At 40.0% G+C, this 19,024-nt stretch overlaps 1 protein-coding gene across 1 annotated transcript in view; it reads left to right on the top strand.

Annotated features, from left to right (window-relative positions):
- The window catches only part of enc (R3H domain containing protein encore), a 187,570-nt gene that overhangs the window by 95,788 nt on the left and 72,758 nt on the right, over positions 1–19,024 (top strand). The window contains exons 3-6 of the mRNA XM_080279461.1: positions 2,453–2,559; positions 14,796–14,962; positions 15,095–15,326; positions 17,497–17,731. Of these exons, the coding sequence (XP_080135587.1) occupies positions 2,453–2,559; positions 14,796–14,962; positions 15,095–15,326; positions 17,497–17,731 (741 nt within the window). The remainder of the gene's footprint in view (positions 1–2,452; positions 2,560–14,795; positions 14,963–15,094; positions 15,327–17,496; positions 17,732–19,024) is intronic.

Raw genomic sequence — 19,024 nt, 5'->3', positions numbered from 1 at the left:
ATGCCTCCAGGTTCCCGTGTAATCACTGCCCGCCCTTAATTACCGTCCTTAACCCCACCACCAGTCATTAATTAATCCCCTCCCCCTCCCCCACACTGTCAGGGAGGACATTAAGTGTGGGGCTGGCCAGTGTGAGTGTGGGTGTGGGTGTAATGGGTGCCGGATGTAGGAATAGTAGGTGTAATGGAATAATGGGTGTGATGGCTATTGATGATTGATGTAGGTGTGGGAGGTGGGTGTGGATGTGGGTCTGAAATATACCGGTAATGAGTGTAGATTGGTTTTTGCAGGGCTGAGAGTAACAAGTATAATAGTGGGTGTAGTGAGCGTGGGTGTGGACAGTGGTTGTATTGGGTGTGGGTGTAGGTGTTGGGGTGATGTGCATTACTCGTTGATATAAATAATAGGGGTGTGTGAAGGCTATTTTTGTGGGTATTATGGATGCAGGTTGTGTGTGTGTGTGTGTTTAGTAGTAGTAGTTGTTGTTGTTTTTGTTGTTGTAGGGCGTGGGAGGTGTCATAATGTTGATGCCTAATGGAATGTTTGATGTCAGCTCGCTTTCACTGCTGCATTAAACGTTTGTGTGTGTGTGTGTGTGTGTGTGTGTGTGTGTGTGTGTGTGTGTGTGTGTGTGTGTGTGTGTTTATTATCTTGTGTGGTAATATGCGTAATTTGTGCGCATGGTCATATAAGCAATCGTACGTAATGAAATATGTGGCGGTGAGGAAGTGCGTGCGTGCGTGCGTGGCAGCTTGTATCCATGTCCATACCAAATTATTTATAAGTGGCCTTGAAATATACCTCACCCCCATTAGGTGTAGCAAGATATATGTTTAATGGCCACGTCCAGAAAGGAATAATGTATACAGGGAAATGTGTGCGTGTGTGTAATAGCCTTCCCGGATGTTAAGTGTACGTTAGTCGCCGTAATTATTGTACATTAAGTAGGTAGTTGTGCCGATTTTTCAAGACTAATACTTTCTGGCAGCTTGTACGTCACACCGCCATGTACTTGACCCCTTCAATCCGATGACGTAGGCTATTTGGGTGTATTCTCGCTATCTCCAGACTAGCCTACCTTATTTAGCTTAGGAGGGAGACTTGGAACTGGAGGGGTTCCATATAGCCTTTCATAACTTCTTAAGCACGACGCGCCTTCTCTTAACTAAATATGTCCGCCCGATAGTTGCCGCAATAGAATTTAAAAAAAAAATCGTAAACTTTCAATAAGTCCTCAGTCCCCACCAACCGACAGGAAACTACTCTTCAGGTATTTTCAGTGGGGATATTACTGGCGTCTCAGGGTGCGAGATATGTGAGATTAATTCTTGTTAAGTAAGGTTTGAGGTGCTGCTCGCTTTTTTGACGGGTGAGTTTTAACTTTTGTAAATTTTATGTACTTCGATTATGTATGTGTGTTAAATTTTCCAGTGCCTGTGACCTGCAGTCTTATAAGGGAATGTGTGCAATGCCCAAGGATCCCAACACTAACGAATCTTTATTTTTCTTTTTTAGGGGGGAAAGGGTGGGGTGGGGCGGGGAAGACAATTTTTGGAAGCGCAACCAGAATTCTTCGTGCATTGCATACAATGGAGAGAGAAAGAGAGAGAGAGAGAGAGAGAGAGAGAGAGAGAGAGGGAGAGAATAAATTTAACTTGGTAAAACTGGATAAGGTAATACTTCAGTGATTTATGCTCTGACATTGTTTGATAAATGTAGATATTCAGTTTAAGTTTTGTTATTGCGGTGTTTAGTGCCTGGCAGCGTCCACAGTATCAACAACAAAAAATGGAAACATCACTTTTTTATGGTGACTGCATTCAGCTGGTCTGTATTTCGCACATTTTGTCGTCCATTTCCAGGAATCTTGTTTTTATACTCAGTGTATTGCATTTTGCTTCAGTGTTTGGGATATAGGTTGTATTTGATTGTAGCTCCTTCAACCCGAGGACGCCATTATTCCCTTCACTGCGATTATTTATTTTGTTTTTGCTGCTGTCAGAAGGATTTTTTTTTTTTTTTTTTATAAAAGGCCTCTCGACCTGAATGAATTAAAGGAGGCTGTTTATAACCTCTTTCACTACGAGGTGTTTTTGTTTCCTGTGGTGAATAAAATTTCCCTAGGAAGCACGAGTAGATTAAAATTGGGCCCTCAGGCTGTAGGGGCTTTATTTTATTATTGATTCTGTTAGGCGATATTGTTAACATTTAACAGAGTACCCCAGTAGTGGTGGTGTTAATGAAGGTTGTATATAATCCCTCCAGTTTGAAAACCCGTGTGTGTGTGTGTGTGTGTGTGTGTGTTTAAGCTTGAAGTCTACTATTTGTGGGCCTTTTTTTTTTTTTTTTTTGTGTTACGTGACGATAACTGACGATGACGGCAATATACGTAGCAAAATCCCCCCCAGAAAAAAAAAAATAATGATAAAATTCTACTCTTGTTTCTCCCCAGTACCGTCCATAGTGGTATACAACGGGTCGGCCAGCGCCCCTGGCAGCCCCACCATGGACCGCCCACTCCGCCCCCTCCGCCACCACCCACCAACCCTCTCCAAACAGGTACGACCACGCCACTTCAGTACGATGGCAGTTTTTGAAGAGAGAGAGAGAGAGAGAGAGAGAGAGAGAGAGAGCAACCTCTTCACCTTTACGTGTCTGTCTGTGATGGACCCTGAATTATATATGAGCGACGCAGGATATTTTAGTGGTCCTCTGCAGTTTTATTCATACCATCCATTGCATTTAATTTAGTCTGGGGTGAGATTACTTTCCCTTTTCTATTAATTTTTTTTTTTTCATTTTCTCCTTTTTTCCTCAAATATTATGTCGGCGTTTGTTGACTTTGCAGATATCAAACCTTTAACCACTTATGCGATAATCTGTTTTGTCTTTTATTCTTTGTATTTTATTTTTTTTGGTTAGGGGTGGTTTTTCGAATTTAGGGGGGTTACATGTAGACTCATAAATCCCTTCCCTGCGAGAGATTATTCTGTAGGAGTTAGCAAAAATAAACTATGCCATGCTGGTCAGGAGATTAATTTTGTGTGGTGCGACTGTGTTCCATTTTCTATTGGTCTCTCGTTTCGTTTTTCTTCCTCAAACAGCATTTCGGCTTTTGTTGACATTGCACGAATTTCAAATGTTGTCCAGTTCACAGCGTCTGGTTGGATATTATTATTATTATTATTATTATTAAGTGGTAGTAGTAGTAGTAGTGGTGGTGATCATGGTGGTGGTGCTCTCGTTCTAGTTATTGCTCTTTTGGTTATTGCATCTGTCCTTGGAGTGATTTTGAACCCACTAAATAATTTTCTAGAATGACGACCATCTCACACACTTTGACCGTGACCTTCAGGAGCTAAAGGTTAGGTCAGGTTAAGGTTTTGTGACTGGTGATGTATTTTGTATGTGTGGCGTGCGGGTATTATTGACACACACACACACACACACACACACACACACACACACACACACACACACACACACACACACACACACACTCTCTCTCTCTCTCTCTCTCTCTCTCTCTCTCTCTCTCCTACACACGCAACAACAAATTCTGTCTGTCTGTATGTCTGTCATTCACGAGCCTTGGCCTACATCACGTAACTTAACATTTAACCTTTCCAACCAACTGCATCCCTCCCCCACCCCCTCCTTACCCCACCACACCCCTTCCCACCCCCTCCTCACTCCTCCCTATCCCTACTCACCCCACCACTCCCCATCCCCAGCCCCTCTTCACCCCACCGCATCCCATCCCCACCCCTCCTCACCCCCCACCACTCCCCATCCCCATCCCCATTCCCCCCTCACCCCACCACATCCAATCCCCACCCCACCACATCCCATCCCCATTCCCTTCTCACCCCAACACACCCTCCCCCACCCCCTCCTTAACCCACCACATCCCATCCCCATTCCCTCCTCACCCCAACACCCCCTCCCACCCCCTCCTCAACCCACCACATCCCCTCCACATCTCTTAGTCAAACCCCCACCCCCATTCTTATCTTGTTACCACTCTAACCTTTTAGCAGTTGTTTGGAATGATGATTTTTGTTACTTTGTGTATTATTTGTGTTAATATTGTTTTTCTTTTGCGGTTTTTATTTTGTAGTTTATTTTCCTCTTGTTCATCGTTTTCATTTTCATGTTATTTTATTTTTATTTTTGTATTATTCCTTGTGTATAGTTGTTTTTCTTATAATAACTGTACAGTTGAAAGGTAACTGCAGTGGATCGGTTGGCAGCATCTTCCTAATTAACCTCTCCTGAGCAGCCCTGTCTAAGGCTTTGCTGGGGTCGAGATAAATTATGCTGGATACCTCATTGCTCTTTACCACACCACGTACCTCAGAGAAAATTTTAGAAGTTTGTAATGCAGAATTGACCTTTTGGGAACTTGGATTGTTTTTAAGCTTAAATTCTTCTCATTTGTCTCTATTTGCTGTAATTGACTCTATCATTTTTCCTGTTAGTGATTTTCCTGTTCGTGATTTTTCTGCTGGTGATTTTTCCTCCGACATTTTGCCTCCCTATCAGAGATTATTTGATACAACCGGTCTTCCCCCCTCCCATCTAAGAAATTGGTACCTTACTACATTTACTGATTAACATGCGTCAAGATCCACTCCCAAGGTAAAGGGGATATTAAATGACATAATTCTTTGTTGATGGCCAGAAAATTATTGGTGTAAGCCATATCTGGCCATGGTGATTTCTGAAGTTTTAGATTAACAATTTTTTTCAGTACACCATCCCTGATTAGAGTGAGGGCAAAGCCCTCGCGAGTCTCTCGTCAAGTAGTGGCATTTTCTCACATGAGCAGCCCAACCCAGCCCGGCCCGACGGGCCAGACCGCAATGCTTTTGGAAAGCTTATATCTCAGCAACCACACGGCCAGTCACTGCATGGTTTGCACCGTATGATAGCCCCATTCTTTACGATTTGTTTTTGGCAGGTTTCGTCACTCCCCACCAGTTCATGTGGCATGTGACACGTGCCAAGTGCAGCATGTCAGATATCTTCAGCAGAAGGCCACATGCCAGACAATTTGTCGTAGAGGCATGAAACTTGGTAGGAAGATAGCCATCAATGTACTCTAGGCATCCTCGTGGTATAAGGCGACATTTCAGTGCTTTCAGATTAAGATGTTCTCACTCGTACCTCGCCGAGAAAGGTGTTTTACTGGTATACTAATTTTACTTTACCTTGCCCTAAACTTGCCATCTCTCCATCTTAGATGTTGATTTATTACAATAGATTAACACTAGAATGTGCTGCTAGTCACGACAGAGCAGTATGGAAAGGATGTGGTGTCTTAACATTGTTTTTCTGTGCCACTGAGCTATATGAAATAAGATGCAAAAGGACAAAAATATGTATGATGTTAAGGTGAAAGAAGTAAACTAAGGATTTTACTAAGATTGTTGTGTGCATTATCATTGTAATTAACTCTTGCGTAAAGTATCACACCTATATGTTTATTAATGTGATCACACCTTGATTTTTCTTAGGTAATACTGATGGAAAGTATTTATATATTTAAGATAGGGGCATATAGTCGCTTGTGTTGCTACGAGATTCTGTTCTAAGAAGTCCTTCTCCTTCTATGTACAGTACTGTATTGTGGCCTGTGGCACAGTGCATATCATAAAAACCTTTGGGATTTTCTCTTCACTAGCAGCCTTTATTTCATAACATCTTCGTGCTTTTCTAATACTGTATCATTCTTTACTTCCCTGTTTAAAATGGAGTACTGATTACCTAAAATTTTCTCCTCCTTTTTTGTTATCCAAATTATTGTATTTCAGAGACATATGATAATCTCAATCTGTAATTTAATATTCTCATATTTTTATGACTCATTCTAAACCCTGATCTTTGTTTTCATTTTTCTCCCAATACCTCCCCCAACGAAGTTGTTTGTTTGTTTATTTGCCTACAGGATAGCTCAAAAAGTTATGAATATATTTCACATAGATTTTGTGGATATGTGAGTCTGGACCAAAGAAGAATTTATTAGAATTTGGTGGTGATGTGAGTTTGGATCCAGGTTCATTATTTTTTTTTTTGTCCATAGGGTATCTTAAAAAGGTATTGTTGTATTTTAATTAAATTTTATGGATATGTGGGTCGTTTTCCATGGAAGAGTTAATCATTTTTTGATGGTGATCCGAGTTGTCTGGTACGAGTATAGGCGTTGGTGGAGGTATGCACACTCAAAATGCGCTTAACTTGTAAATTTGTGTTACATCATCGTAATGAAGTAGATAATTGTAGATGGAGTTATTAGTTATTGACGTGACTGCAGTGGCTTTTTTTTCTTCCCCCCTCCCCCGTCCCCATAGCGTTGAAAGGGGTCATTTTTACCCTAATGATCTAATCCCCTCTACGTGACCATTGGCCCTAATCTCCTCACTGACCTCTTCATCCATTATTTGAGCGGATAATCCCAGAATTGACCCGCTAATCCATCACCTGAAATTCGTGCTTTGTTTCCTGATATTCTGATATGTTTGAACCTTGACCTTCAACATCTTTATTTTGTTAATCCCGTCAACTCGAGGATGTCCCTTTCACATTTTAACCCCTTATTTTTAACTTTCTCATTAATCATTGTGTAATCCTATTTTGAGCCCTCTTTTAAATCCTTATTTAATCTCTTGTAAACTCCTTTAACCTTTGATAATCCCATTTAACCCCTTATAGTCCACTTTAGCCCCTTCTGATTCCCTTTTAACCCTTTCTAATTCCCCTTTAACCCCGTATAATCCCCTTTAACCTTATATAATCCTTTTTTAACCCTTTATAATCTCCTTTAACCCATTGTAATCCCTTTTCAGCCCATTTTAATCCCCTTTTAACCCACTTTAATCCTCTTTAATCCCATATAATCCTCTAACCCCTTATAATCCCCTTTAATCCCTTATGATTTCCTTTTAACCCACTTCACCCCCATTTAGCAACTTTAATCCCATTTTAACCCCTTCTTAAGCCTCGCCTTAATCCATCAACTGGAGTTTTTTTTTTTAACTTTTATGTTTTTTCTTATTTTTTTTATTTTTATTTTTTCCTTTCTTTTTTTTTTCCAGTTGAACAGAGAATTTGATGCAGTATAGGAGAGACTTTTCAAACTGCAGAACTTGAACAGAGTAGGAGGTATCAGCTAATTAAAATTGTCTGGTACTGGCAAGAATACCTCTCTCTCTCTCTCTCTCTGATAACAGAAGTGAATATTTTATTAGACACTGCAGGCTCGTAGCTCAACCCCTACTCCCCCTTGTGCTCTCTCTCTCTCTCTCTCTCTCTCTCTCTCTCTCTCTCTCTCTCCCCCTTCAGTTATGTTATTTCTGTAGTATTTTTCAGTGTTTGGTTCATTATTACATTTTTAAAGATCACTATCATATTTCTTTCCTCCATTTTTCCTTTTTTTTTTTCCTTTATACATAAAAAAATGCTGAATAGAGAGAGAGAGAGAGAGAGAGAGAGAGAGAGAGAGAGAGAGAGAGAGAGAGGGAGAGAGAGAGAGAAGGGTGGTTTCCAAGCCAGTTGTGGCACAGCTCAGAAAGTGAGAGTGAATGTAAGAGTGAAAGTTATGTAGCTGTAAGAATGAGAGCAAGAGTGTTAGTAGGTGAAAGTGAGAGTGGGAGTAGGTATGAATGTGAGAGTGAGTGAAAGGTGTGATTGTTGAACCTTAGTATGATTGTGAGTGTATGATAATGAGTGTGAATGGGAGTGAGAGTGATGATGTGTGAGGCAAGTGTGGGGAGGCTTCTGTGAAAGTGAGAGTGAAATTTTGTGGGGCAGTTGGTTTGAAGGTGAGATAGGGTGATAGTTGGAGTGGAATTGTGAGAGGCAGGTGGTGTGAAGGTGAGAGTGAGATAGAGTGAGAGTGAGTGGTGTGTGTCAGGCAGATGCTGTGAAGGTGAGATTGAGATTGAGTGAGAGTGAGTGGTGTGTGTCAGGCAGATGCTGTGAAGGTGAGAGTGAGTGTGTGGGGCAGGTACTGTGTAGGTCAGAGTGAGAGAGCAAGTGGTAGTGTGTGGGTTAGGTGGTATAAGGATGAGAGTCAGAGAGTGAAAGTGATTGACAGTGTGTGGGGCAGGGGCTTTGAAGATGAGAGTGAGATAAAGTGAGAGAGTGAGTGGTAGTGTAAGGAGCAAGTGGTGTGAAGGTGAGAGTGAGATAGAGTGATTGAGTGGTAATGTGTGGGGCAGGTGGTGTGAAGATGAGTGTCTGGGATATTAAAGGTGACGAGTTGCCTACACCAGGTGGGGATGGGCAAAGGAAGAGGGAGAACTCAGACACAACATCAGTAAGGAAGAGACAAGAAGGAAATGAAGGAAATGAGAAAGAGAGATAAGGGAGAAATAAACAAAATGGTGAGAGAGAAGGAAGAAATAATGGCAGTGATGGAGGGAGATTTGGAGGAGAGAAGGGAAAATGGAAGGAGGGAAGAGATACAGAAAACATAGGAAAGGAGAGGAGGAGAATAGGGAGGAATTGGAGAGAGAGAGAGAGAGAGAGAATGAAGAAATGGAGGAAAAAGGGGGAAAAAAAGAAGATAGAGAAGACAAGAAGAATTAGAAATGAAGAGAGGAGGGAAGGACATGGCAGGAGACCGTGAGGACATGAATGGAGAAAAGAGCAGGGCTGTAGATAAAGAGAGATGGAGGAGAGAGATAAGAAAATGGGTAGTATCAAAGAAGAAGAAAGAGGAAGAGACAATTTCAAGAAGCAAAGAAAAAAGGAAACTAAGGATGAATGCAATGAGAGTAGAAATAGCAAAGGAAGGGATGGAAGAAGGAAAGGTGAAGAAGAGGATGGGAAAGAAAATGGTGCAAAAAGACAAGAGAGAATAAATGCAAAGGAAGGGAAAGGTATTGATAAAAGGGGAAGAAATAGACAAAACATGGAAAGAAAAGTGGAGTAAGGAAGAATGATGGGACAGGAAAATGGTAGAGGATGAGCAGAAAGGAGGAAGAGGAGGAAAAGAAAAAATAATAGAACAGTAAGGTGGTAGGGAAGAAAAGGAAAATAAGGGATAGTTAGGAATGACGAGAAGTGATGGAAAGAGGAGTAAGAAGAAAATAATAGGACAAGAATGTGTTAGAGAAGAAAGGGAAATGGTGGAGAGGGAGTTAAAGTGAGTGAGGGAAAAGGAAGGAAGAGGAAGAGGAAGAGGAGGAGAAGGTAAAAAGGAAGTATGATGGGAAAGAGTTGTAATGAAGAGTAAAGGAAGGCAAGAAGGATGAGAGCAGGGGATTAAAAAAAAAAAAAAAAAAAAAAAAAGACAGGGCAGTATGAAGTGGGAAAGGAAAAACATGAAGAAAAGGAAGAAAAAGCAGGAAAGGAAGGGAATATGAATAGGGAAGAAGGAAAGAAGAGAGAAAAGGAGTTCAATGGGAAAGAAGGAGAAAGAGAAAAGGAGGAGAATGATGGAAAAAAAAGAGACGGAAAAGAATGTAGGTAATGAAGAAGGAAGGAATAGTGTAGGGGAAAAGGATCAGAGAAAGAGTGGAAAGATAGATAAGAGGTTTGGGAGGAGGGAAAATAAAAAAAAATGTTGAAATATTGGCAGAAGGAAACAACAAAAACTGCAAAATATGACGAAAAGTACAGACCAAAAAAATTATTAAGTTGCGAGGAAAAGGAAGAAGTAAGGCAGGGAAGAAAGAGGGTGTATATTTTTTATAAAATCTGGATGAGGAAGAATATGATGGAAAAGTTTTAAAAACTCAGCAAATTTAGAGAATGATAATACTGAGGAAATTTGGTAGGGAAAGGAGATCGCAATGAAAATGATAAAGAGAAGGGTGGAAAGAGAAAGAAGGTTGAGGAAGTATAGACTGAAACAACGGCAAGACAGTTTGAAGATTATGGACGAGTGTGATGATAAGAAGAGGTCAGCAGATCAGAGGAAGAGGGAGTGAAATGGTGTAGAAGTGGGGAGTGGTGTAAAAAGAAGGATGGAATATAAAGCTGGGCAGAACAGCAGATTAACCCCCTCGTGATCAGGACAGCTTTAGCGTTTCCGGTTAATGACACATGCTTTTATATGGTTGAGTTTATGTCATATCAGTCTGAGAGTTAATAGTATGTCCATTAACCCTTTTATGGTTGGAAGAACTCACTGCATTCTAGCTAATGCCAGGGAATTTTATTCATGAGAGTGAGTCACAGGAGCCTGAGTTAAGAGGTAGAAAAAGCAATTTAACTCCTTCACTGCAATTTTTTGTTGTTGCAAATTCCTCCTGCTACCAGATTTTTTTTTTTTTTTTTTTTTTTAAATAATATAAAGAGCCTCTAAGCAGTGAAGTGGTTATTTATTTATTTTTTTTTTTAAGTCCTCCAGTTGGGAAAGCATCCTGAGCTGAATAAAAATGTCATGAGATAACAAGAATGAAATAAGTCGGAGATCCTCATGCTGAAGTGTTCAAAAAAGAGGAGGCAAGGATTAGAGAGGGAGAAGAGGAAAAAGAAAGTAGTTTGGAAGCCACAAAAAAAAAGGTAGTGCAAAATACCTATAAAGGTTGGAGGAGGAGGAGGAAGAAGGAAGTGTTGAAAGGCAGAGAAAACATTAACAGAATAAAACTGGGAAGAGGAACAAGGAGATGGAGATTTGGAAGGCAGAGGAAAAATGAACACAAAATAGAGTAGAAAAGTTAGTAAAGAGAATATTGAAAGCATCAGGAAAGTGGAGAGGGAGCCATGTCTAGTGACTGGAAGAGTTTGGTGATTGCAGCATGTTTATGTAGCATGATATCTTTTATTTTTCTTGCTATCACCAGACAGTGCATGGCCTGTAAGAAGGTGCAGAAACCACAGGCAGAATAAGGGGAAAGGAGAAATGAAGGTGAGGAGTGGAGTGAGGATTTCAGAGATATGGAGAGGAAAAGGAAAAGAAAGAGGTGGTAGAAATTAAATGAAGATGGAGAATAGAGAAGGAATGGTTAAAAGGAGGTGGAGATACAACTGGTGGTAGAGATTGAAGGATGAAAGCTCTGAATAAGACAGAGACAATAAGAGAAAAGTGGAGAGGTTGAAGAGTGGAGGAGGGAAGGGCTAAGAAAGGTGGAGAGATTAAAATAAATCAACAGAGCGGAGAAGGTAGAAGGTAAAGTGAAATTAACTGAAAATGGAAATGGCAAGGCAAAGAAAAGTGTTGAGAGAAAGTGAAAGGTGGAGCATAGAGAAATTAAGGTTTCAGTAAGGTGGAGAGAGGTGGGGAATGGAGGAGGGAAGGTCTGAATGAGGTAGAGCGACAATAGAAGGAAGGTGGAGGAATAAAATGAAAGTAAAGAGGGGAGGAGGGAGGTAAGGACTAGCATTATGTGGCATTAGGGAGCTGAGTGTGGGGTGGGTGCAGGGGGGCTGAGTCAGGTTGTAAAGAGGGTGCATGATGGAACAAGATTTCTGATAACATTACCCTTCTTTGTCTGGCCCCCTGATCGTCTGTGAATGCATTTACAGGGTGTCCATTAGTTTCCCCAATGCTGATTTCATTGATTGTCATAGAATAAATGTACAGGGGTGTCCATAAATTGCCTTTGAATAAACATAAAAGGTGTCCATAAATTACCCATCTTCTCTTTTCCTTTGATTGTCTTTGAATAAACAAAAATGTCCATAAGTTTTCTTTGAATAGGGTGTCCATAGATATGTTCAAATACAGTTACTGGGTGTCCATAGATTGTTTTCAAATGAACATACGGGGTTTTCCAAAATTTACTTCAATAAACTTAAAAGATCTTATAATAAAACCTAGGGTTTCCGTGGATTTTCTTCAAATAATCGTTCAGGATGTCCATGGAATTGTCATTCAATAAGTGTACTGGGTGTCTGTACATGAATCATTTCAGGTTGATGTAATTACTAAACTATTCATGAATCATTATGATTTAGCCCTAACTAATACACACTGAATACATTTTCCTATTCATTTCTGTCTTCAGTATATCTTGGTTTTATTTTCCCTCAAGCCTAGAAATCTCTTCAAAACTTAACAGAATTGTCTGATAGTAGCAGTAATGAAATAATAAAGATATCATTGTTGTGGAAGAGTTATTTTAAGGTGCAGGGAATTAAATGATTTAATGACATTGTTTGCAATATGGCAAGTACTTGTTAAGGTATTGTAAATGTGAGTATCACGCAGTACAGGTAATTGGAAATATAGCAGACACAGTTGACTTAATGATATCTGTGCTATTAAATACAGCAAGTTCTCATTAAGGCACACCCACAGTTGCTCAAAATAAGGGATCAGTGATAAGAAGCGAAGAACAGGGTTAGTGTTCCAGCAATAACAGAACCAGTGACTGAACCCTGTGTCTAGTTTTCTCTTGACAGTCACATTTTGTGGAAGTTTGGCCTTGCTCTTATATATTACCTTTTTTGTTTTTATTTTTGCTGTTAACATTCAGTAAATTACATAAATATTGCCATTTCTGGCCTCTTTTTCAGCAAATTACTGTACATAAATATTGCCACTTCAGGTGTCTTTTTTCAGTAAATTACATAAATATTGCCCTTCAGGCCTCTTTTCAGTAAATTACATAAATACAGTATTGCCACTTCAGGCCTCTTTGGTGTAAGTCTGTTGGAATTTGGAAATAACATAAGGAAAAAGCTACCATACTGATTTTTTTTTCATTTTCCTTAATAATTGTACTGTGAAGAAAAAGCTACCATATTGATTTTTTTTCTTTTCCTTTAATAATTGTACTTCTTGGGGAACATTTTTCTTTAGTTTGTCAGTCTTATGTTTGGTGACCGACTTTCTTTGTAATTCATACATTAGGAATGTAAAAAATTTTAATGATTGATGCATTAGTTACTTTCTTTGTAACAAAGATTTTTAATTTCACCCATTGATTTTTTTTTTTTTTTTTTTTTTTAACCTCCTGAAAATTTTAACTTTAGTGAAATCTTTTGTAGTGAAGCTTTATACAGCCTTTAAAAATGATCTGTATGAACCTCTTCACAATCTCATTTCTCTCTGTAGGCCAAATAATATAGTCTGAAGGTAACAAGAATGAAATAGAATTCTGTACTGGGTATGCATCAGATGAGAAGGTTAAAGAGTACAGTACAATATCAGGTCCAGTGATGGACAGGAGACAGAAGTATAAATTACCACAGCCATCATAATCATCATCATCATCATTACCCGATTTCCTGTCATTACAAAGTATTTGGTAAAATGACCATACATGCTCCCTACGTGTCAACAAGTGGGTTGGTGGAGGGTTAGTGCCCCTCCCTGTAAAACAAATAACTCAGAGTCAAATGGCCACCCCTTACGGGATTATGGCGTCTGGCAATAGACAGATAGATAGATAGTAATAAGATGCAGAACAAGGGAATGGAAACAAAGAATGGGAAGCAATCAGCCAAGTGGTCAGTGAAATGGGCTGTGCATCCATTCATTCATCATTCAGAGCTTTAGTACCCCCAGCTCACATATCACAGGCAGTATCATTCATTTGTGACTGTTTTCCATTCCCTGTCAGTATGGTTAACTCTATTGTGGCCACATCCTTTTATTTAATTGCAGCTAACACCAGACAGTATATTCTGGTATTTAACTGAGACAGTGTTACAGAAGACTAAGAATGTTGGTACCTTCACCATTAACCCTTTATAGTTGGGATTACTCTAGTTTACTATCCCAGCTAACAGCAGATCATTTCATATCATGTGAGTGAGTAAAGGATCTTGAGAGTGTTTATATTGGAATGTTTAGTTATGACAACACTAGTGCAGTATTCTATTCTAGTAAATACTTGATGAATGTATTCAGTAGATTTGTGAGAGTTTGAATGAGTCAGATACCCTGATTGTGATTATAGTTGTCATCATAAGTGCATTTTCACCCTATTCATGTCATTTACAATTCATTTTTACTGCTAACAGGTGATTTTATTCAGCTTAATGGAGATCTTGTATAGTGAAGGGGTTGAAGAAGACTGTGTCTAACCCCTCCAGTTTGAAAAGTCTCTCCTAAAGTGAATAAAGTCATCAGGATATAGCAAGCATTAAAAAAAAAAAAAAAGTCAGAGTGAAAAAGTTAGCAAAATTAAATAACAAAATGTTACATACACACCTAACTGGAAAATAAATGCATAATGCTTCCGTCCTTAAATGTCACATGAAAAAGATGATAATTTAGTGTCTCTCCAGTCAGCCAGCATTGCTTTTAGGACAGTTATAATGCATCAAGGTAATATAAAGTCAAGATAGTGAAAATACAGATAATGGAGGTCTAGGACAGTGATTATAAATTTTCTCGAAAGGCAATTGTGTATTAGATTGCTTGTTTGAAATTTTATCTTCATTCTACCAAACAGTTCACAACGAAACTAGAGTGAATATGAAAATGAAACTGTGTGACAAAATGAATCCTAATAATAGTAGCTGCTCTAGAGATTTGTTATTTTAGAAATCAAGCATTTATGAATATGCTTCGGTTGTTATATGTCTTTTTATTACTTTTTTTTTTTTTATGGCAAAGTTTTTCTTTTCACCTATTATTCACCGTATCCAGAAATTTTTATTAATCACACAGTAAATGGTAATGAAAAAGACTTAAGTACACTAAGAAAAACTGTTTACTCTAACTACAGACATTAATTTAATGAGGGTAAAGTGACTAAAGTAGTTAATTCATTATCGTTATCATCATCATCCTAACCTTTTTATCCACTTAAGCAGTTCCTAACCTTTTCTTCCACGGAAGGATATGTTTGTCCTCATTTTCCTTTTTCCAGATGTCACTTTTTTTTCAGGTTTCCCTGCTGGACGATGAGTGTGACGAGGGTGTAGATGAAGGGGGTGACCTGCTGCCTGACACTCCCCCCACACACTCCCACAACCATACCCCACCTCCCACACCCCCTGGTGCCTCTCCCCCTTCACCATCCACAGGCTACCCCCATCACCACAGTGGACCAGGGCCAGGGGGAGGTGGTGGGGGAGGGGGAGGAGGTGGAGGAGGGAATGGAAGTGGAGGTGGAGGTGGAAGTACAGGAGCAGCTGGAGGAGGGACAGGAGGAGGGATGAACAGTAACCAGCACTCATCTCACAGTGGGTCAAATCACAATGGGGCATGTCATGGTCAGGGCCAGAGCCACCCAGGAAAGAGTCAAGTTCATTCAAGTCAAAGCCAGGGACATCAAGGACAGAATCAAGGGCACCAAGGACAGAATCAGGGCCACCTAGGATCAGGCCAGGGAAGGTCAAAATCATTAGAGTTACATCATCAGCGCTCCTCGGATTCTGATAAGGATGCCCCACTAGTTACCTCTGCCAGACACAGGGTAAGTTAGTCTTTTGGATGGTAAGGGTTGTGGATTTAGCAGATTAACCTGTTCAGTTCAGTGACATTATTGAATTTTATTCTAGCTACCTTCAGATGGTTTTATTCAAGACAGGAAAGACCTTTCATACAAAAGGAATTGAAGGGTACAGCTAACCTGTTCAGATTAAAGAGTCTCACTTAAGCTGAAAGTAGCAAGAATCAAATAAAAAATATGTCATTGGAATGAAGTGGTTAAGGAAAAAGTTTAGTAATGTCTCAAGGTATACAGCATTCCAGAAATAGCTTTAAAAAAAGAAAAATTCCTTAGAATAATGATAATGTCAACAAGTGGGTTGGTGGAGGGTTAGTGCCCCTCCCTGTAAAATAAATAAAGTCAAATGGCCACCCCTTACGGGATTATGGCGTCTGGCAATAGATAGATAGATAGATAGATTAATTAAAATCATGGATACTGCCACCTTTCATTTTGCTAGCCCAGGTTTTAGGTAGATGTTAATACCTCTTTTGTATATGCATGCAAGAAGAAATTTTACACAATTTTCAATGCAGAAATGTCTGGTGTTGCCACACATTTCAGAAACTTTCGTGTTATTGTACAGTTATCGAGGTTGACAGTGTAGCAGTTTTGATGCCAGATACTATGTTCAGATGATAATATAATGAGCTTTTCAGGTGCCTCCAGAATCGAAGAGAGTGTTCTGAGATGGTATGGTCATGTGGAGAGAGTGGATGACAGTGGAGTGGTGAAAAAGGTATATCTGAGCATATCTGAAGCAGGGAGGAGGTGAGGTAGTCCAAGAAGAAGGCAGAGGGATATGGTGGATGAATGTGTTAGCAAGAGAGATATGGAAGTTGGGAAGGCTAAGGGACCGGTGAGAGATCTAGCTGGCTTGATGAATTTTGTGTGGAGTAGCACATGACCGGGGATTTGGCACCCCTTTTAATGTAACAGCATTCAATTTGGCTCCATCTGATAGGTATATGTGAAGCTACAGAGTGTGATAGAAATTTTTTTGGCCTATCAGATGGAGCCAGGATTTCTTGAGTGTGATGATGTGTGAATGGAAGCGTGGCCCTTTGAATTGGGCAAACTTTGGCTGTCTGGACATTGCTACTCCTCACCCCAGGAAAGGAGGTCCAGATAATGATGTTAAGTAGTATGGGTATAGTTGTTTGAGGGACATGATACGTGCTGGAGATGAGGCTGGAGCTTGCTCAGTAGCAAGGGTAAGGAGTGGTTGGAAGAAGTTTAAGAAACTGTTGCCTCTTCTGATTTTGAGAGGGCTCTCACTTTGTGCTAAGGGGTCTTTGTATGCTGCATGTGTTAGGAGTGTAAGGTGTATAGTAGTCAGACTTGGAGAATAAAGGAGAAAGAGGACAACATTCGTAAGCTTAAAGATACAGAGATAAGAATGATCAGGTGTATGTGTAGTGTATCCTTGAATGAAAGACCTGGGGGGGTTAGGATTGCAAGTAAAGAGTTGAGAGGAAGGATGGCACTTGAATGTCTTGGTGACATGATTAGAAGGGGTAGATTGAGATGGTTTGGGCATGTAGAGAGTATGGAGGAAGACAACTGGGTGCAGAGGGTGAGAGGTATGAACATTGAGGGTAGACTTGCAAGAGGCAGGCTGAAAAAGACTTGGAATGAGGTCATACACTGTAACCTCAGAAATAAGGGACTAAGTAGAGAGGCTGCTAGAGATCAAGCATCATGGTGAGCTGCCATTAGGTGACAAAGACCTACACTTGCAGGCATATTGGAACCATAATAAACGAATGAATGAAGATGCTGCAGAATATTTTGTAAATCAGTTCATACCCATATGTGTGCTTGCCATTGCCAGTGTTTTCATTTGTTAAGAACTTAGGATACATTGTTTATAAATGCAACTGTGTTTTTTGTACAGGTCCAAGTTTCTGGACTGATGAAATGTGACAAATCTTTTTAATTATTACTGCTTAGATTGGCAATATCTCTTGAAGTCTGATCCAGTTTTGGGACAGTACAAAAGAACTATTGATGCTGAGCATTCTTGTTCTTTTTAATTTTCTTCTCTTGTAATGGTGTAGATTATGCCAAGTGTTGATTTATTGATTTGTACGCAGTACATTATAGGTGTTATACTATTCTGTCATAATATTATAATGTTTCATGCTATCTCCAGCACCATGGAGGGAAGCCCAAGTTGCTACAGCGAAGTCTTGCCATGAGGGAGGACACTTCACCACCTCCTGACCTGCTGGAGCCACCTGCAGCGCCACCATCACACCCACCCACCTCCGGCAGCAACACCCTCAGTGTGGGTGGAGGTGGGGGTGGGGGAGGTGGCAGGCGCAGGATGAAGCACCAAGGCTCCTCTCAAGGATCCTTTGATGGCTCTTCTCCTTGCCTATCCAGAGGTCAGACTTTCTTCTTTGTGTGTCTTGCTTGCACAATGACTTTAACCCCTTCACTGCAATTACATTTCATTTTTATTTTTGTTACATGCAGACAGTTATATCCATTGTAAGGTAAACCCCTTGTAGTGAAGGGGATAATGAAGACTATATCAGGTTCTTCCACTCCAAAAGGCTATCTTGAACTCAATATAATTATCAGGTGATAGAAAGGATAAAATATAAATCTGTCATCGGATTGAAGAAATTAACCCCTTTTATCAAGGTGATACCTTCTTGCCATGAAATAATTTTATTACTCGTCCCCGCCCCGGAGGGACTCGGGGACGGGTATTGTTTTCGCTTTGTCTGTTTGTTTGTTTGTCTGTGTCAGTTAGTCTGTCTGTCTGTTAAGAAGTTTATGTGATAACTGCTGGTGCAATTTTGACTAAAATTACAGGGATGACTGGCTGTGACCTTCTGATCACCTGATTAAATTTTGGGCCAAAATAGTTATTTCACCATAGCTCCTTTCAAAGTCATAATGTCGACATGGAACCAAAACCTAAAGATGAATCTTTCAAATCTGCTTCCTATAACTTCCCCCTCATTACATCAGGGGGGTCACCCCCGAGTTAGCGGTAGGGGGGTCAGTGTTAGGTGGATTGGGCTTAAAATTTCAAATGGGCATAAAATCGTTAGTTTTCACCCGATTTACTCCAAATTTGATACGTGACATCTTTGACTAGATATCCTGTTGTGTTTATACGTCAGCACGGATATGACTGCCGGAGACGGGTTTGCTGTGCCTTGGCATTGCTTCTTGTTTATCTTAGAAAAGGCCTCTCATATGGAAAAAGTTTGCTGAGACTGTATCTAACCCCTCCAGTTCAAGGAAGTTATAAGTTGATTATAATCATCAGGAGAAAACTAAACTAAAGAGACATTCTTGGGCTCAGTAGGTTAGTTATTCTCATACTTGTATATTGAAAAACTGTGTTTATTGTGAAAATACAGCAGTTTCAGTCACCACAGAGAAGTGAGAGTGTAAAATGTATGAAGTATTAGCTGAACCTTTTACCTGACTGTACAAGCCCAGTCATCTGTTGGTTTGTGTGTATATTGTTTCCTGTAATGTGCATCTGTGAGATGAGATCTAGCTCTCCATTCCTTTTAGTTAGCAGTAGATATCCTGCCATACTGTTATTCCTTTGAAAGAGCTGGAAGATCAAGAGAAAAGTGCTACTGATCTCACATGAATTTCCATCCATCCAGTGACATGAAAGGGCAGTACAGTATAATATTATTAAAGCATAC

This window comes from Coenobita brevimanus, chromosome 78 (assembly GCF_032717465.1).
Source record: "Coenobita brevimanus isolate Jiangsu-jjx chromosome 78, ASM3271746v2, whole genome shotgun sequence".
Classification (NCBI taxonomy): domain Eukaryota; kingdom Metazoa; phylum Arthropoda; class Malacostraca; order Decapoda; family Coenobitidae; genus Coenobita; species Coenobita brevimanus.
This window is presented reverse-complemented; position numbering and strand designations above follow the sequence as displayed.